Below are 20,837 nucleotides of genomic sequence, written 5' to 3' on the forward strand. Positions count from 1 at the left end.
AATTGCTGCTGGGGGATATTTCTTTTTCTTTCTTTTGCTAGACCATGAGAGAAACATAGACCAAACCTGAAGAAAGCAAGAGAGACCTTTCCTTCGAGCAGCTCAGGTTCAGAGCTCGGGTTGTAGCATCAATCCCAGAATCAAACTGAGTTTAATTCCAGTGCTGAAATGTCTCCACACATGTTCTCTGAGCTCCCTCCCTTTACAGGCCTTAAAAAACTGAACAGAAGATTTGATACTGGAGCCTGGGCATAATCAGGATTAGAAATTATACATTTTCTTGATAACCTTAATGGCAAATCAGTCTTTCTGAATTTAATATATTTAATTTAATTTAATCATCTAAATTTCTAGCAGAGACACGTGCTTCTAAAAAGAGCTTTGCTCCTTAAAAATATAAATAATTGAACCCATTTGAAGAGGAAGGCTGGCATAGATGACCCCTTCTGAGCCTTAGAGTCTTAAGGTTCAGTGATTCTAGGTTTTTGAAGGAAGCCCTACTGTGACCTGTTTCCTGAGCAGGAGGACCGGACATTGGTGGGAAGAATCTCCTTTTGCTTCTTGGAAGGGCAGGTGTCCCTTCTCAGCAATCTAGGAGCCAGTTTTGTTGTATGTCTTCAGTTCTGTTCTGTCTGGTGACCTGTTTTCTCTTTTCCCATCAGGCCATGCTGAGGACCAGTCGAGCAACAGTGGGGGGCTTCTTCCTGGCTGGCCGGGACATGGTGTGGTGGCCAGTAAGTATGTTCCCCTCCATCCCTTTGTCATTCATGTAAAAACCAACCTCTTCCAAGATTCAACCTTGAGAAGCCTGAAGCTCAGGTGAAGAACTGAAATAAAAGAGAGAAGAGAAAGGCTAGGCTTCATCTGGGACTGCACACAAAGCTTGACTTCCTTCTCTACTGTGCACTTGTTTAGAATGGAGGCAAGACATAGGGAAAAGGAGACTTGAGTTCTTCCCCAATGACCAGGAGAAGAATAAAGATGAGAAAGAGGGTGAAGTGCTTGAGAGAGAGGCTCAGTGAGGATGCCAATGGGCTCTGTCCCCCTACTCTGCCCTTTCTGCAGTGTTATTTCTTGATCCAAGGTCTTTCAACCCCACCAGGAATCTAGAAGAAAAATTAACGAGAAAGAAAGGGTCATAAACAGAAGGGGTATTTAAGCCCTATTCCCATCTCTCCCTTTTTCTCTCTCTCTATCTCTAATTCCTTTCTTACTCCTATTGTAATTAAAAACTCCATAAAAGGTTGACTGCTGACTTGAGTTTTCATTTAGGAATTACATAGCTGAATTCCTTGGCGACCTTAAATTAATATATATCAGTCTTTTAAAGTGATTCCCTTGTCACACTTGGGAGATCCAAGAGCCAGTGGCAGATAGTAGACTGGCCAGAATGGCAAAGAGAAGCATCCAGTTACTATTGTTGTGAAAAGGAACCCAACCACCAAGCTGGGACTAACAACCCCAAGAAAAGATGAGATGGAATCCCAGCTCTATTACTTGCTAGCTGGGCAGGAACACTCTCCTCTGTGGACCTCAGTTTCCTCCTCTGTAAAAGGAGGGATTTGGAGTAGATATGGTAGGACCTTCCTTTATGTGAATTCAATACATGTGAATTCAGGTATACATAAGTTGGCAATTTTAAAAAATAAAGGCAGAAAAATACATCAAATCAAAATGTTCAGTTCCATGGTAAATCCTCACCACTTTCCCAAGCACTTCACCAATCATGGGCATTCACACTCGGAGAAGCATTCATGTGTCATTATGTTGTTGCTGTTTTAATTAAAACCCTTCCCTTCCATCTTGGAGTCAATACATTACATTGTTTTGTTCCAGCTTTTAGTAGCTCCCACATCAGTCTTCAACTAGAGTTCTCTCTTGTAACAAGCTGTATCCCCATCAGAGCAGTATTTTCTTTGTTTTATTTATGCTATTAGTTATGAATAATGGCCCCAAAGAACAAAAGTAATGATGCTGGTAGGTCTGAGAAGCCTAAGAAAAGTCATTAAGTGCCTCGTTGTGCACTTAATAGATACAGAATATCTATCAAATGACATTTTGCTATTCTGCACAATCTTCGATTCATGTGAAGAGTTTGGGAGTATGTTGGCCGGGTAGATGGAGGCCATGTTACATTCCCCCCGATCCCTTCTGCTTCCCAAGTCTGTGACCCCAGATTCCTATAAAAGGCTCCAGTGACTTCCCAGGCTGATGCCGACATGCTCTTCCTTTGTTTTTCAGATTGGCGCTTCTCTCTTTGCCAGTAATATTGGCAGTAGCAGTTTTATAGGACTGGGTGGGACAGGGGCAGCCTCAGGAATCGGTGTTACCCTGATTGAGACAAATGTAAGTGACACAGCCTCTGCTTTTCTCTTAAGGTTACCCCCATAAACATAGGCAGATATTCTTCTTAGTCGAAGAGAATCCGGTCTGCCGCTCCATCAGCAAACATTTATTAAGCTCTTAGTGTGTGCCAGGTCCTGTGCTGACCACTGAGGATACAGAGGAACAGTAAAATGAGAGTGTTGGACTCAAGAGCCTCAAGAAGCCCTTCTAGCTTTGCAGAGTCAGAATTAGGCTTGGGGTAAGGAAAAACCTCCCAATAATTAGAATTATTCAGAAATTTCTTTGGAAGGTTGTGAGTCTCCCAACTCTCCAAGTGGAGGGCAAATGGGCATTTGCTATGGATGGTAAAGTGGGGATTTTTGGTGAGTTCTGAATTAGGCCAGAGATCCCTGAGGTCTCTCTGCCAGATCTTACATTCCAGAATTTTGAGTTTTCCATTCATCTACCTGTCCTTTGGTGCACTCCCACAAATCACCCTGTGTTCCCTGACTTCAGGCAAGTAATAAAGGTAACACCCAATCACTTAGAGATTGTTTCAGCTAGATGGCACCACAATTTCCATTGTTCTTGTTTATTCAATGGGCATTTGTGCCAGGTACTGGACATGTAGAAACAAGATCAAAACAGCCCTTGCTCTCAAAGAGGGTACATTCTACTATGGGGTGGGGAACAATATCTTCAACTGCAAGAAAATACAAAGTAATTTTAGGGAGCACTCATAGTCGGAGGAGATAACACTGGCTGAATTTTTTTTAAACCCTTACCTTCCATCTTGGAGTCAATACTGTGCATTGGCTCCAAGGCAGAAGTGCAGTAAGGGCTAGGCAATGGGGGTCAAGTGACTTGCCCAGGGTCACACAGCTGGGAAATGTCTGAGGCCAGATTTGAACCCAGGACCTCCCATCTCTGGGCCTGACTCTCAATTCACTGAGCCACCCAGCTGCCCCCTGCTAAGTAGTTGTGATAATTGTTTTATAATATAGTTTAGAATTTGGTACCACTAGACCTACTTCCAATAATTTTTCCATTAATTCCTTTGATATTCTTTTTTCAGATTAATTAATTAATTAATTAAGAATGTTTTCCCATGGTTACATGATTCATGTCCTTTCCCTCCCTCTTTCCTCCCCTCTCCTGGAGCTGACAAACAATTCCACTGGGTTATACATGTATCATTGTTCAAAACCTATTTCCATGTTATTCATATTTGCAGTACTGTGATCTTTTAACATCAAAACCCTAATCATATCCCTATCAAAATATGTGATCAATCATATGTTTTTCTTCTGCATTTCTGCTCCCCCAGTTCTTTCTCTGTATGTGGACAGTGTTCTTTCTCATAAGTTCCTCTGGATTGTCCTGGATCATTGTATTGCTACTAGTAAAAAAGTCCATTACATTTGATTGTGCCATCATGTATGAGTCTATGTGTACAGTGTTCCCCTGGTTCTGTTCCTTTTGTTCTGCATCAATTTCTGGAGGTCCTTCCAGTTCACATGGAATTGCTCCAGTTCATCATTCCTTTTAGCATAATAGTATTACATCACCATCAGATACAACAGTTTGTTCAGCCATTCCCCAATGGATGGCTACTTCCTCATTTTCCAATGTTTTGCCACCACAAAGAGTGTGGCTATATATATATATATATATATATATATATATATATATATATATATAACAAGTCTTTTTCCTCATTATCTCTTTGGGGTACAACCCCAGCAGTGGTATGGCTGGATCAAAGGGCAGGAAGTCTTTAAAGCCCTTTGGGCATAGTTCCAAATTGCCTTCCAGAATGTTTGGATCAATTCACACATTCCACCAGTAATGCATTAGTGTCCCAATTTTGCCACAACCCCTCCAATATTTATTATTTTCCTTTACTGTCATATTGGTCAATCTGCTAGGTGTAAGGTGGTACCTTAGAGGTGTTTTGATTTGCTTTTCTCTAATTATGAGAGATATAGAACACTTTTTCATGTGTTTATTGATCGCTTTCATTTATTTATCTGAAAATTGCCTATTCATGCCCCTTGCCCATTTATCAATTGGGAAATGGCTTGCTTTTTTGTACAATTGACTTAGCTCCTTATAAATTTGAGGAATTAGACTTTTGTCAGAGGTTTTGGTTAAAAAGATTTTTCCTAATTTGTTGCTTTCCTTCTAATTTTGTTTGCATTCGTTTTGTTTGTACAAAAACTTTTCAATTTAATGTAATCAAAATTATTAATTTTATATTTCATAATATTCTCTATCTCTTGCTTGGTCTTAAATTCTTTCCTTTCAATGACTTTGATATTCCTGACCTTTTGTTTTTCCAAATGAATTTTATTATTATTTTTTCCAGCTCAATCAAATAATTTTTTTTTTGTAATTTAACTGGGATGGCATTGAAGTAGATTAGTTGAAGTAGGATTGTTATTTTAATTGTATTGACTACCCACTCATGAAAATTTAATATTTCTTCAATGATTTAAATCTGACTTTATCCTTATAAAAAGTATAATTATGTTCATATAGTCTTTGGGTTTATTTTGCATAAAAGCATTTTATTATATTTATGATTCTTTTTAATGGGTTATTTCTTACTCTCTTCTTATAGGACTTTGCTGATTTATAAAAATGCTTATATTCATGTTGGTTTATTTTATATCCTGCTACATGGATAAAATTATTGATAACTTCAACTAAATTTTTAGTTGAATGCCTAGGATTTATATATATATATATATATAATAGCATATCATACCATCTGAAAAAGGAGGGATTCATTACCTCTTTGCCCATTCTGGTTCCTTCAATTTCTTTTTCTTCTCTTATTACTATTGCTAGCACTTATACTATGTTAAATAATATTAGTGATAGTAGACATTCTTATCTCACTCTGATCTTATTGGGAAGGCTTCCAACCTATCCCTGTTAAAAATAATACTTGCTGACTAGAAAACAAGATGGCAGAGTAGAGGAGAGAAGCTCAAAGTCACCATGAGAATCCTCTCCAACCAATCTTAAAATAATACCACAAAACGAATATAGGAGTGAAAGAAGAATGGGGTAAATTATATAACATAAAGAGCTATGGAAAATTTTTGTGGGGAAGGGAGGATAAGGATGGTGATGGGCAATGCTTAAACTTTACTCTCATTGTAATTAGCTCAGAGAGAGAAAAATAAGTCTATTCACTGGGGTATAGAATTGTATCTTACCCTTCAATTTGATTTTGAAGCTTCTATCTATATATACTCCAAACTACCAACTTAGTGATAACATTCTTAAGACCTTATTAAATGCTTTATAATTTGCCTTATTACATTCTTATATTTCTTCTCTTTCTTATAGATCAAAATTTCCATTCAATTCTGGTCATTTCTTCAGGAATATTTGAAAGTCTTTTATTTTGTTAAGTGACCATTTTTTTTCCTTTTGTGATGATACTCAACTTTGCTGAGTAGGTTATTTCTGGTTGTACACCCACTTCATTTTTTTCTTCAAAATTTTGTATTTCATGTCCTTCATTGTTTTAATATAGAAACTGCTAAATTTTGTATTATTCTGATTGTAGCTTCACAGTATTTAAAGTGTTTCTTTCTAGTTGCTTGAAGTATTTACTCCTTAACCTGGGCATTACAAAATTTAGTTATAATGTTCTTATCAGTTTTTCTGTTGAGATCTCTTATAGGTAGTGATCAATGGATTTTTTCAAGTTCTACTTTATGTTGTAGTTAAAAATCTTCAGGGCAAGTAATTCTTTTCATAATAATTTTCAGGTAGTCCAAGAATTTTTATATTGTCTCTTTTTTATCTGTCTTTCATTTCAGTTGCTATTGTAATAAGATGTATCCTATCTTCCATTTTTTAATTTAGTTTTATTATTTCTTGTTGCTTTAAGAAGTTATCAACTTCCTCTTGCTCAATTCTAATTTTTAAGGAATTGTTTTCTTCAGTGTGTTTTGAGATCTCTTATTCCAATGGGTTGACCTTTTAAAAATAATTTTCTTGCATTAGTTTTGTTTTTCTTTCTCATTTTTTCTTCAACCTATCTTATTTTGTTTTTAAAGTCTTTTTTAAACTTTTCCAAGAATGGTTTTTGGAGTTGTGTCCATTTTGAATTTTTCTTTGAAGTTTTGGAACGGGATATAATTTCACTGTCTTCATTATTTGAACCCTGATTTTCTTTATTTCCAAGATAGATATTGATGGTTAGCTTCTTTTTCTTATTTATTTTTAGTAGCCTGTTTCTTAATTGTAAATTTTATGCTAGTGTCAGGGTCTTCCCCCTTTATGTGGGATATATTGCTTCAGGTCTTGGTTTTGTTGTTGTTGTCTCCTAAGTTTTCTGGGAGTCTTTGTCCTTTTGGTTTTTCTAATTTCTAATTTTCAGGGTCTCCAGAAATGCTCTCACTTTCAACACTCTTCTCTTCTTCAGAGACTTACCCTCTGTCCTAGAGCCAAAATGAAAGCCTATTCTTCTAGGGTTCTAATCTCCCTCCAATTGCACTTGTATATTCACTCCTCTTCTGCATTCACAAATTAATACAGTATTTGGTCAGCTCAGGTAGACCCTGCAATCTTCTCCTACTCATTCACAAACCTCCACATAGTCAGTTGGGCTAAGGTTGAATCTAAGGCTGGGACATACACAGCTACCTCCAGGTCCTGCCTTCTGTTGATTTAGTTGTTAGCTACCTAGAGCCCTTCAGCTTCTTCCCAAGTTGTCTTCCATTGGACAATTGTTTCTCCCCAACTTGTAACCATTTCTGCTACTATAAAATTACTTACAGGGACTATTTTTAATTATTTGTGGAGCAATTTGGAGAAAGGCTATCTTCTGTCCTACTCCACCATCTTCCCACATGTATCCAGAGTTCTGTGACATCAAGTTGGGTACTATATTATTTAAATTGTAAGGCCCTTGTGAGATCTAGTCTAATCCTCTCCTTTTACAGAAAAGGAAATTAAGACCCAGAGAAAGTAAGAATCTAGACCAAGTTCTCATGTATTCCTCCTTCCACAACCTTATTGGCTCCTCTATTAAAGATTAAAAATGCCACACCCTTGGGGGCAACTGGGTAGCTCAGTGGATTGAGAGGTAGCCCTAGAGACGGGAGGTCCTAGGTTCAAATCTGGCCTCAGACACTTCCCAGCTGTGTGACCCTGGGCAAGTCACTTGACCCCCATAGCCTAGCCCTTACCACTCTTCTGCCTTGGAGCCAATACACAGTATTGACTCCAAGACGGAAGGTAAGTGTTTTAAAAAAACCGTCACACCCATAGGAATGATTCTTTCATGATAGGGCCTATTTTGAGCCCATTAATTAAATCTAGAACAGAGTCCTTTTTGGGCGGCCACATTTTCCAATGCTACCTTAAATCATGCCATGTGGGTATCGGGTGAATAAAAGGAAGAAACTTGGGATCTGGGGGAATGAAATATTGCTTAGGCAGGGCCAATGAGAAAATAACCCTGATTCATAAATGATCTTTCTTTGGTTTCTTGAAGGGTTTGCTACTGGTTCTGGTACTAGGCTGGCTATTTGTCCCCATTTACATCAAGGCTGGGGTGAGTACCTAATTGCAGGGACTCCTCTTCCAAAACCCTCCATTACTATTTCTCTCATTTATAAGGATATTTGCTCACCTTTTTATAATGCTTTAGGTTTTCAAATATCTTTAGCTATAAAAATACTGAAAGATGCATTGTAAGTGAGAATATTTTATTGCCTTCCTTTCATAAATGATAAATTCAGGCTTAGAGAGGACAAATTAATTATACAAAGTCACAGGACCAATAGGTTTGAGGGACAGGACTTGAACCTAGGTGTCTGACTCCAAATCCCATGTTGGGATGCTATCTTCCCACTCTTATATCAGTGTAATGGAATGAGCTGGACAGCTGATGCAATGCTTCTGACAGTCCCTATTTCCCCAGTTCCACTACCCAATGTCTCTATGATACTTTGTGGTGCAATGTGACTCTTCTTTCTTCCTTCCTGTGCAGGTGGTGACCATGCCTGAGTACCTGATGAAGAGGTTTGGAGGGAAGAGGATTCAGATCTATTTCTCCCTCATTTCACTGTTCTCCTGTGTAGCCATGAAGATCTCAGTAGGTCCCTCTTATCTTTGCATTTTGGTAGAGTATAAGTTCTCTGAGGGCAAGGACTGATTCCTTTTTATCTCTGTATCTTTGTTGTTCAGCACAGCTCCTGGCACAGAGTATGTGCTTGGTAAATGTTTGTTGAGTTGAATTTAGGGGAGACTATCAAATGTAGAAAGCCTGGGCTTAAGAGCCGGGAGTTATCAAAAGGCATAATAAAAAGATGCTAATGTAAGGGAGGAGGAGCTGTCTCTGGTCCTGAACAGAGAACTATGTGCTGACTTAATGACAGATTGGTTTATTGATTCTTTTCTGGAAAATACCTCTTCATAGGGTCTTGGTTGATCTGTATTTTCTCTCATGATTTTGGCAGCCCTCAAGGTTACAATACCCCATTATCACTGAGACTAAGGAAGACAGTGAAGTCAGCTGCAGGTGAACCCTATGTGGAACATTTTGGGGACCTGAAGGTTGTAACTGGTGTATGGCGTATATAAGGAGGAAATACTGCTGATTACTACTGGTGGATTGTTAGGCTAGTATACTAATACTCTTTTTATATTTCAGTGGATTCCATTGATTTGAGAATAAGAATCATGGGATGATAGAATTATATAAATTTGGAAAGTAGCTTAGAGATTATCTAGCCCAGTCTATTCGTTTTATGAATGGGGAAATTGAGGGGTAGAGAAGCTGAAAGGTTTACCTAAGATCATACAAGTAGCAAGTAGCAGAGATCAGATTTGAATTTTTGTGACCTGACATCCCAGGCGAACCTTTTGGGATTATTGAATCCACTATATGAGTTTCCTGGAATGATATCTCAGCTGTCCTGCCAGGTCTAAAATGGGATTCTTGGCAAACTACCTTCATTATTTGCCTCTAACATCCAGTTAGTTCCCAGGTTTTGTTCATTTTTCTCTCTTCACAAGATAAAACTCTGGTCCAGACTTTTGCTTTCTAGCTATATCAGCTTGAACTTGAACCAGCCACAGCCAGAATGTGTGTTGCTTCCCAAACTCAGTTTCTCCAGCATTCAATGATTCCTGACTATATAAACAAGCTGTAGGAACTTGAAGAAGTCCTTTCTTCTTCCTATGCTTCAGTTTCTTCCTGTAAAATGAGAGGGTTGGAATAGATCAGCAATTTTTCAAAGTATATTATGGGGACTCCTGAAGGTCTTCAAGACCTTCTTAGGGTGTCCATGTTGTCAATACTATTTTCAGAATGGCAGGTAGATGGCACTGTAAATAGAACACTAGACCTGGAATATGAAAGTTGTTTAGTCCTTTCAGTCATGTCTGAATGTTTCTTCTTGACTCCATTTGGAGTTTTCTTGGCAGAAATACTGGGCATTGTTTGCCATACCCTTCTCTAGCTCATTTTACAGATGAGGAAACTGAGGCAAACAGACTTGTTTGAAGAAACTTGAGGCAAACAGTGACTTACCCAGGGTCATACAGGGTAAGTGTCTGAGGCTAGATATGAACACAGAAAGATGAGTCTTCCTGACTTTGGGCCTAGAGCTTAATCTATTGTGTTACCCAGCTACTCCAGTCTGGAAGACTTGTGTTCAAATCCCATGGCAGACCAGAATAGCACCTACCTCACAAAGTTGTTGTGAGGATAAAATGACATAATATCTGTAAAAAGTTAGAATAGTGTTGCCCCAATAACTTTCAAGAGTTAATGGGTCATGAGACCAAAATGTTTGAGATTATAAATCAAAATTATGAGTCTAGATTATATCTAAGGTTCCTTTCAGTTCAGACATGGGGATTCCTATTCATGTATGAAAGGGACCTTTCACCTTTTGCGGGGCTGGGGGTGATAAACTCCTTAAACAATCAGTCTAATGAAGCCTAGGGATCCCTTCTTTGACCCAAATTGGTCAATGCATAAAATAAGGTGTATAAAATTAAAAGGAAACTAATTAAATTGAAATTGAGTCATTTATCTCTCTGTCATCTTTCATCTCTCTCATCTACCTATCCCTCTGTTGCTATATCTGCATATCTATCCATATTTCCATCTATCTATCTGTGTATCTATCTGTGTATCTATCTATCTATCTATCTATCTATCTATCTATCTATCTATCTATCTATCCATCTGTCTATCTATATGTCTGTCTATCTATCTATATGTCTGTCTGTCTATCTATCTATCTATCTATCTATCTATCTATCTATCTGTCTGTCTGTCTGTCTATCTATATGTCTGTCTATCTATCTATCTATCTGTCTGTCTGTCTGTCTGTCTATCTATCTATCTATCTATCTATCTATCTATCTATCTATCCTTCATGGATCCCAGGTTAAGAACCCCTGGTTTGTGGGTTAGATCAGTGGTTGCTGAGATTCCATGAATTTTTGCTCTCTGGAATTCTAGACAGAGGTGAGACTTGATATAGATGATCTATCATGGATGGTGGGATCTGAATAGGAAGAGAGGGAAGAGCAAAGGAGGACATTTGGAGCAAAGTGGAAGTATGGATGCTCCCCTCATTTGTGCCCCTCTTTTGTTCCATAAAAATGAAGGAGTTGAACAAGATGGTCTTCTGAAGCCCCTTCTAGTTTGGTTCTAAACAATGTAAGCAAAGTTTGGAAGCTGAATTAAGCTGGGGTGGAGAGCAGTGAGGGATGGGAGATGCTGGGCCTTCCTTTGACTGAAGGTTCAAGGTGTGGAGGAGAAAGAGATAAGTGATAAGTGCACTAGTTTATTTGGGTTGTTTATTGGGGATTCAGATTATTCACTTACAAAAATGAATAATATGGAAACATGTTTTGTGAAATAATATATGTAGAACTCAGAAAAAAGAACTGATACTTAATATCAATCCAAGACAGAAGAAAAGGGTTTAAGTTTGTTTTCTGTTATTTTTGAAATTTTCACAATATAATTTAATGGTCTAAATTCTGTTTTGTATTATGATTTCCTGTGCATGTGCCTTATTGTCCTACTGAACTGCAAATTACTCAAGGATAGGGAATTTGTCTTTTTCCCCCTCCATCCACTAGCTTTTTCATACTTGTAGGAACTAATAACTCTTCATTATGTTGAATTAAATTAATTAAATCCAGGTTGGAAATCATTAACAAAAAAGAGTAAGTGATTAGAGATAAGAGTGTACAGGCTGGTGAGGCCTAATTGAGGGAGCCCTTGAGTTACAGCTCCCCACAGATAATGCCAGAGTGCCAACAGCCCATATGGAAGTCCACTCTGACCTCAGCTTGTGATGAGAGGTTTTGATGGCAATTAATTTCAAAGATGTGACTTTTTGTTCATTCCTTTTTCTGCCCTGGGTGATAAAGGACTCTCATCGGGTTTATTAATTAAGCCACAAATTCAAATATGACTTTAACCTTTTCACAGTATCATTCTAGAGCTGACAAGAACCCAAGAGTTCATTGGTTCAGGCCCATTCTTTTCTAGAAAAAGAAAAGTAACCAGAGTGAGAAAATTACTCATCCAAGGCACAGAGAGTAAGCAGAATAAGATGAGACATTATTTAGGGGTGCACATTGAGTGGTTAAGACACCACCATAGGGAAGGAACACTCTGGCACCCAAACTTCTAAAGCATGTCTTGGCTGTGACTACTGTGCTGCCCCCTGACCTACAGAACTGTAACAGCCTCTGGAAATCTGTTAACAGCATTTGAAGAACTATAAATACTGACTTCAGGAAGTTGTTGGGTTGGGGTAGTGGATTAGCCCAACTTAAAAAAAAACAAAAAGAAATGATCAAGTTGCTTTGGAAAAATTCATTAAGACTTATAAAGAAAACTGGACTCAATTTATGCCCTTAAGTGATTTTCATTCAAACACCACAAATACACATAGCGTCCAGAAGCCCTGAAGGTGGCAACATCCATTAAGGCACTTGGGAAGAGCAAAGATGGCCTTCTTGGACAGGGCTAGAGAGTGGCCTGTCCCAAGATCTGCTATTTATGCACCTAGAAATCTCTCCAAAGTTCATTGGAAAGAGAAAAAAGATACCTTCCCTGCCTGGTTCTCAGTTTCCTTCTCTGTCAATTGAGAAAGGGGCTAGAGAAAGTGATCCCTCCAGGTCTTTCCAGCTATGAATTCTACAGCATAGATAGGGGGACCCCAAATATTCATACAAGCCTAATACTAATGCCAACTTGGGTTGTGTTCAAGTGGTGCCTCCAGAATGAGGGAACTGGTGGTTCCATTGTCCTTGGCCCTGGTCAGATGTCATCTGGAGCATGGCATTCATTTCTGGATATTCCATTTTAGGAAAGACATTGACCAAATGGAGTGTCTGGAGATGGCAAAGGGATCATAAAATAAATATATGAAAAAATGATTTAAGAACCTGAGTTTGGAGTCTCAAGATTTAGGTGGAAATCCTGGTCCTGCCACTTACTGGCTGTGCTACCATGGGCAAGTCACTACATCTCTCTCAGACTCAGTTTCCTCTCCTTTCAAATGTGGAGCTAGGACTCTATCTCTGAGTTTTGTTTTAGTTTCTGTTCCAACATTCAGAACTGGGAAACAGAAGTAGGGATGGTATCTCCCAGGACAAGGCAAACTCTTACACATGCTCTGGCAGCTAATAACCCTTTCAAAGGGCAGTGATATCTGGTAGGGGAGGAGACCAGTGATGAGCCCCTAATAAAAATATCCCAGAGTTTTCTGAGTTGGATTGGAACTTGATCAGAACCCAATAACTATCAGGGTGTGTCAGGAGCCCAGGCCCCTTCCCCCACTGCTTCCACCCATGAAAGGAAATTTTTATTCCCTTTGTCTATTTTAAGTTAATCAATGAAGAACTTAAAGTATCCCAACTTAATACTTAGTAATTCACTAACTAATTCACTAACAAAAAAAGTTCATGCCCTAAAAGGCCACAAGCACTGCCCCCCCTCTACCCCACCCCAGTAGTGCTAGGCAAAGTGAAAGGCTGTGATTGATTCCTGAGATGTGACAAGGAGAGCTGAAGGGTGGAGAAAATTGTATATAAGCGGGAGCCTGAGAGAGATTCTCTCATTCATTGTTTGGCAGATTCTTGACTCTTCATGTTAGGAAGCCTTTAGTATAGGCACTGTGGTCTCTGTGAGATTCTTGGAGGTCTTGGCCTCCTGTAGGCTGAAGTTTCTCGATGGTTTTTTCCAGCATCTTTTACTCATCAGATTTCAGCTTCCTAACCTTGGATTCTGGTGAGATTCGCAGTCAGATTCACATTCACGGTCTAGAAGCACTAGGATTAGGACTTAGAGTATTTTTAGCTGGGTGACATTTTCTACCTCCTTCTTATATTTCCCACTTTAATATCTCTACCTTGCTGTAAATAAAGCTACTAACAACATTAAGAAGTTAATTTTATAAATGGCGACCACAACAATTCTTTTTTTAAATCATTATTACTTTTGTCAAAACAAATGTTTAACTATTACATTTGGCCACCCAATTTTAATTATTATATACCTTCCTCATGATCCATAATGTGGTGTTTTTCACTTAATGATAAGACCTTCAGGTTGTCATTAAATAACATCTACTTAGAAATTTCCTCTTTCTTTTTTTGATGGGGTGATGAGCAAATTAGATCTATACCCATATGGGAGACTTATAGTATGGAAATTCCTTCCATTAATGCAACTCATCTGTGATCTGGTGTTGTAGAGAGTTACCTGGAAATACTAAGAAATTAAGTAGTTTGACCCATGCAACCAATGCTTGACAGAGAGAAGATTTGAATCCAGGGCTTCCAATCTCTCTCCACCATGCTATCCTGTCTTTTAGTGTCTCATAGTTCTACATTCAGATAGAGATTGGACCCACTACTTCTCTGCATAGTTCTCTCTTGTGTGGGGAGGGCAGGAGGAAAGCAGCCATAAGTTTCCTGACCCTAGATGTGGCTTCCTCTTTAGAACAGAGCATTCATAGGTCTGGAACAGCTTTCGGGTACCATAGTGCACAGAGCACCAGATTTGGAAAGATTTATCTTCCTGAGTTCAAATCCAGATTCTAGAGGGGAAGAGACTTGCCCAGGGTCACATAGACAGTAACAGACAGAGGTAGGATTCAAGGTAAGGCCTTCCTCCTCCAGATTCAGGGCTCTTCCCCACCACTTTGCCATCATCTTGGCCTGAATTCCTTATTTTACAGATGAGAAATCAGAATGCCAGTGACAATAAGATCACAGCCCAATATCCTATAGGCAATAAACCCCAGAACCAGAATTCACACCCAAGGCTCATGATTCCAAATCCAGTGTGGTCCTCTGGACTCCACAACTTTCTAGTCATCTTAGTGTGATCTCCCCATTTTACAGAGAAGAAAATTGAGACCCATGGAAGAGAAAAATGGCCCAAACCACCCAGACAGAGAGCTGGGTTTCAAGATCAAATCCTCTGACTCCAAATCAGGGAGATTTTCCAATATGATGCCACACTGCTTCTTTGTCATCTTGAAGTAAATGAGGCACAGAGTGGGAAAGGGACTTCCTTAAGTTGCATAGTAAATCCAGAGGCATAGACAGGGCAGGAGACAGATCTTCAGTCTCAGAGATGAGGTTTCTAAACTGCAGTGGTTTCTGTCTCCAGTCATCATTAGCCCCTCAATAGCCATGAACTCACCTTCTATTCAGTCTTGATGTCTTCTCTTCTTCTCAGTCAGACATGTTCTCAGGAGCCATATTCATCAATCTGGCCCTTGGACTGGATCTTTACCTGGCCATCTTCATCCTATTGGTCATCACAGCCTTCTTCACCATTGCAGGTGAGTTTTCCAGGCTTTGGCCTCTGCTGGGTGTTCACGAACCCTGCCCTCTAGCCCCACAAGACTTTCCTGTATTGACTTAGAAAAACAAGGCAGTATCTACCATATAAGGCTATAGTGAATGAACTGAGGGCAGTTAGGCTGTAGGGCAGCAGACTCAGGGGGCCCGTGATCCCTAACGTCAAGCATGCAAAAGGTATCACTGGGCAACTAAGTGGTCAGTGGATAGAGCTTCAGTCCTGGAGTCAAGAAGACTCATCTTCCTGAGCTCAAATCTAGTCTCAAACACGTACTATAATAGCTATGTGACCCTGGCCAAGTCACTTAACCCTGTTTGCCTTAGTTTCCTCATATGTAAAATAAGTTAGAAAAAAAGAAGTTAGAGAAGGAAATGGCAAATTACTCCTGTGTCTTTGCCAAGAAAACTCCAAATTGGGTCATTAAGAGTCCAACATGATGGAAATGACTAAATAACAACATGGAGAAGAGGAATTAGAATGGTTTGCTTTGGTTTGTCTCAAAAGGCAGAACCCAAAGCAATGAGCAGACATTGTGAAGAGACAAGCTTGGGCTTAATGGGTGGCAGAACTTCCTTCTTGTGAGAGCTGCCCTAAGGCAGAATAGGTTGCCTCCAGAGTCGGTGAGTTCCCCATCACTGGAGACCTTTCAGCAGAATCAATAATCACTTGTCAGGGATGTTAGAATGGGTTTTCTCTGAGGGAATGGGTCCCACTCAGTGCCCCCTTAGGCCCTTTGCAGCTCTGAGATTTTATGCTTCTGTTACTAAGATGATGAAGATTGCATCTGATTTGGTGAGAAGTGACTGGAGGCCTGATTTTGAAAGCTAGTTCTGATTCTGTGAAATCGGTCAAGTCATGATCCTTCTCTAGGCCTCAGTTTCCTCATCTGTAAAACAAAAGCTGTTGAACTGAAAGGGCTTCTGAGATGATCTAATCTCAGTCCTATGCCTCTGTGCTGCAAGGTGACAGCACTCATTCATTCTCTATCTGTCACCTGGGCACAGCCCAGATCAAAAGGATGTAGCCCCAGGAACTAGTTGCCAAGACCTTGGGCATCTATGGGTTAAAGAGGAATGCCAGGGAGCAGGGACCAAGTCTTTAGAGGAATGATAAAAGGAGTCATGTAGGTGGCCCTCAAGGGGACCCAAAAGCCCCCATACTGAATGCCAGGGTCAATCCAATTGAACACATGGGGCAGACAATGCAGCATCATGCAAGGAGTAGGTGACTGGACTTAGGACATGGTTCCAAATCCTAGATTCTCTACTGGGTGGCTTTGAAGGGGTCAGTTCCCCTTTCTGGACCTCAGTTTCTTCTTATGTAAAATGAGGGTGTTGGACTAGATGGCCCCTTGAAGCTCCAAATCTTATTAATTCCAACAATAGCCAGTTCCAAGGAACTTCACATTCTCTTACTGAGCCCCTAAGAAACCTGGGGAAACTGAGCATGGCAGGACCAGAGATTTGAACACCCAGAAGGGCCTTTAGAGGTTCTGGTTTCTGACTCCCTCATTTTACAAGAAAGGAAACTAAGGCCAGGAAGTGAACAGACCTGTCTAAGGCCACACAGGTCAGTGTTCAGCCCATAGTAGATGAATAAATGCCTATTGATGAATTGAGTGATCTGGCAGAGCACAAATTCCAACCCAAGTCCTCTGACTCCAACTGTTCCCTTCTTCCCCTTGGAGAATGCTATTATTATTATTATTACTATTATCTCCATTTTTATACATGAGGAGATAGAGAATGAGCCCAAGTCTCTCTACTCTCTGGTTACTGTTATAACTACTATACCAGATCAGACGTGATTAGTAGCCATCATGGCAGAATATTAGGTCAGGGTCACATCTTATAATTAGTTTGGGGTCCATGTGTGGTCTTAGTGCCCAACTCTCTCTAGGGCTTCTCTTCCTCCTCCTCTGGATTGCTTACCCCACCTGTCAAGGTAATGTCCCCACAGGTGTAGCCAGTCTCACTTTCTTTGTCTTTGAGCAAGAAGCTGGGGATATAGGGACCAAAATACTCTGCGAGACAGGTGAACCAAAGCCATGGCACTCCAGAGATCCCTGGGGAGTGTGAGAGAAGGGAGTTACAACACCAAAACAGCAATGGTTTCTATTGCCCTTTTCCTGGAGCCCAAATGTCCTCATTTCTCTCCTTGTCCTTGGCAGGTGGCCTGGCCTCTGTCATTTATACTGATGCTCTGCAGACAGTCATTATGCTGATTGGTTCTTTCATCCTTACTGGCTATGGTAAGTACAGCCAGGCGAAGCCAGAGGCCTCTTTGGAGAATGGAGGGTGGACCTGAGACAATGGGAGGGATTGGATGAGATTCAACAGCCAGGGATCCTATTCTTGATTGTGTCTGTCTGTCTGTCTGTCCATCTCCTTTGGGGTTTCTGTTCCTGCTTACTGGAGAACCATGATGTCATGATGGACCCTCTAGAGGAGAGGAAAGGTCTACTTTATCATGGAAGCAGTGTGGTCTTGTCTAGAGGGTGTCGGTCAGAATTTAATATGACCTGGATTCCAATCCCAGCTGGGAAGGGGGAAGGGTGTAAGAAAGGGAAAACACACAATTATATAAATAAGTTTATTAATAAAGGAAGGAAATGATGGGGAAAGAAAGGGGTTAATGGACCATCTGACTATTACACCCCCAGATACTTAACCCAATATAGTTTCTATACTAGGCTTAACCTGTCCAAACTAAACTAAAGGTTAACTAACTAATAGTTAAAGTCTAAACAGGAATCCCAGATTCTCACTCTCTCCAGAGTCCTTGGTGGGTCAGGCTGTAGTACTCCAGTTGGAAAGTCCTTAGAAGATCCAGGAAAGGGAGAAATTCTCTTCCAAAATCACTCCGTCCACCAGAATGAATGGAGATTTCCTCTCAACCTCTTCTTGATGTCGATCTAAGGCAGGCAGCTTGGAAGATGGTTTTCCAGGGAGAGACCCAGATTCACAGCTTCAGCGTTGAATTCCAGCTTCAGACAGACTGTTCCTCCAATAGCTTAGAATCTTGACCCAGCCAACTCTCCTACGGAATCCAGGATTGAGGGCTGTCAATCAATCCTTGCACTCTACTTTGCACCTTCCCTTGCTACAGTTCCTGGCCAAGTCACTTTCAGTCTCTTTGCCTCAGTCTCCTTATCTGTAAAATGGGGGGGGGTGACTAGCTGGCCTCGAAGGCATCTTTCAATGCACATATAGAATTAAACTGTGATCTCAACTCCCAGCTCTCCCCAGGGTTTCTCTTCGTTCTGTGCTGGATTGCTTAACCCACCTGCATCTACTTCAGTAGGTCAAGGTAGTGTCCCCAGACCTCTCTTTGTCTCTTCCTCTACTATCTCTCTCCCTCCAACCTAGGGAAAATTGAGTGTGCATGTGTGTGTGTGTGTGTGTGTGTGTCTGCATTCCTACTATATGTCAGTAGAGCTCCTGAACACCACCTAGCACACTGCCCATTTATATAAATTAGTTACCATGCCATTACTAATGTTTTAACATGAAATGGTTACTAAACAAGATAGTAAATGCAATAATCATCATTACATTTACTTAAGAGAAGGCAAACCAGAAAGAATCATAAATTTTAATCAAGAGAAGGTAAATTATGAATAACCAAACATCCATCCATGAACCTCAGTCATGTTCCCTTTCCACTGCACACTGATCTCCATGCCTTAAAGAAAAGACTTAAAGAAAAATGCACTTAAAGAAGCACAGCAGGTATATTCATGAGTGAGGAAACCCATGTGCTTAGGGGAAATCAGAGCTCTGGGCAGTAGATCTTAATGTCTTTATATATATATATATATATATATATATATATGTGTGTGTGTGTGTGTGTGTGTGTGTGTGTGTGTGTGTGTGTGTGCTATATATATAAAATATATAGCACAACTCCTCTGCAAGCTTCCCTTTCTTGTTTGGCTGGGCAAAACTGTTCCTCTTCTCTAAAACTAATGGAGCAATAACATGCTCTTTTCACTCACAGCCACTTTTACAAGGGGTCTCTAGAAAAGTGTTACGTATTTAAATCTGAGAAATGACAAACTCTTCAGATCTTGAAATAACAAAAGACTCAGCTTCATCTAATCAGCTCCAAGCCTTATCTCATATTTCAGTGAAACAGATGCAAAACTTATCTTTCTCCTTCTTGAACCAGGAAGGGCAACAGAGGACAACTCTAGCACTCCAGAGGTTTCTCCTTGCTCATGGGAATAGAGAGCACCACACATTACTATGTGTCTTGTCAGCAGCCATAGTATTTTTATTTCTACCATTTTGAAGGAAATAATCCAATGGCTTATCCTCGCTCTAGTAAAGAGAGAATAGTCTCAGTTGCTCATCATATTCAGGTGGATTGCTGCCAACCCTGCTCTTGTAGATACAGCTATCACCTGGCTAGAACAAAGACAGAAATCACCCAAGGGTGGCAGGCGATGCTCATGAGTATCTCAGAGTAGAGGCAGCCTGAAAAGTAGTTCCTATAAAGGGAGGGATCCCTACTGTTATAAGGGGTATTGGCCCTTATTAATTATTGGTTATTTCTATTTAATAATAGTTGTTATTGATATGGACAGGCTCTTGAGTTGCATGTAATCCTGGGTTGACAGTTGAACAAAGATGGCAGTTCTAAGCAGTTGAATAAAAACTTCTGCTCAGGCCAGTTATGCAAAAATCTATTTATTATAATTATTAAAAGTTGGTAAAGGGGGAAGCTGAGTGGCTCAGTGGATTGAAAGTCAGGCCTAGAGACTGGAGGTCCAGGGTTCAAATCTGGCCTCAGACACTTCCCAGCTGTGTGACCCTGGGCAAGTCACTTAACCCCTATTGCCTAGCCCTTACCACTCTTCTGCCTTGGAGCCAATACACAGAATACACCAAGACAGAAGGTGAGGGTTTTTTTTAAAGTTAGTAAAAGGGGAAAGTAAAAGAAAAAAATAGTATTGATGAAATAATATTACTCTTCTAATAAATTCTAAATAGATCCCAACCAAAATCTTTCTCACAAGGGAAGTCTTCACGATCACCAAGAATGATCCTACACTATCCAACTAAATCCCCCAAATATCTATCTTTCTATGCTATATCTAATTATAATTTTATAAATAAAAATAGAAAAAAAACTCGATTTCTTCTCTCAACTCAAATGGCAGACTGTCAGATTTTTTTTTTACAGACATTTCACTCAGCTCCAGCATTATGCTGCCACCTATTGGTGAGCAGACAGGAACTGTAGCTCCACTCTTCACTTGTCTGCCATGATGTTTCAAGAAGTAATAACACAAGATTTTCTCTCAACTCACAGAGCAGGTTCTTGAACAACCTTCCTTATTCAGGACCATTCAGAGAGTGTTTGTTGGTCCAACTGTCCTTCCCAAGACCTCTTGGGATCATTCTCTTCCCATCATACCTCTTTGAGATTCTGCTCTGACTTAAAGAAATCCAGCTCATTCAAACTCATCTCTCCATTCATCTATTAACTAATCTATCAATAATCCTTTATTGCTTACTTATTTAAGAAATACTCATAAAACTACCCATCAATCTTATTCCTTAATTTTGGTGGAGTTTTTTGGATATTATCCTGTCATATTTAACTTACTCTCTGCCCTATATGT

General features: G+C 39.9%; 1 protein-coding gene across 3 annotated transcripts in view; it reads left to right on the top strand.

Moving 5' to 3' along the window:
- LOC100028976 (solute carrier family 5 member 4-like) overlaps positions 1 to 20,837 on the top strand; it is a 116,436-nt gene that overhangs the window by 75,307 nt on the left and 20,292 nt on the right. For all 3 annotated transcript variants that reach the window (XM_056821432.1, XM_056821433.1, XM_007490456.3), the window contains 6 exons: positions 663 to 734; positions 2,242 to 2,346; positions 7,847 to 7,906; positions 8,345 to 8,449; positions 15,083 to 15,188; positions 17,379 to 17,459. In XM_056821432.1, coding sequence (XP_056677410.1) covers positions 663 to 734; positions 2,242 to 2,346; positions 7,847 to 7,906; positions 8,345 to 8,449; positions 15,083 to 15,188; positions 17,379 to 17,459 — 529 coding nt within the window. The remainder of the gene's footprint in view (positions 1 to 662; positions 735 to 2,241; positions 2,347 to 7,846; positions 7,907 to 8,344; positions 8,450 to 15,082; positions 15,189 to 17,378; positions 17,460 to 20,837) is intronic.

The sequence above is a fragment of the Monodelphis domestica genome, chromosome 3 (genome assembly GCF_027887165.1).
Source record: "Monodelphis domestica isolate mMonDom1 chromosome 3, mMonDom1.pri, whole genome shotgun sequence".
Classification (NCBI taxonomy): domain Eukaryota; kingdom Metazoa; phylum Chordata; class Mammalia; order Didelphimorphia; family Didelphidae; genus Monodelphis; species Monodelphis domestica.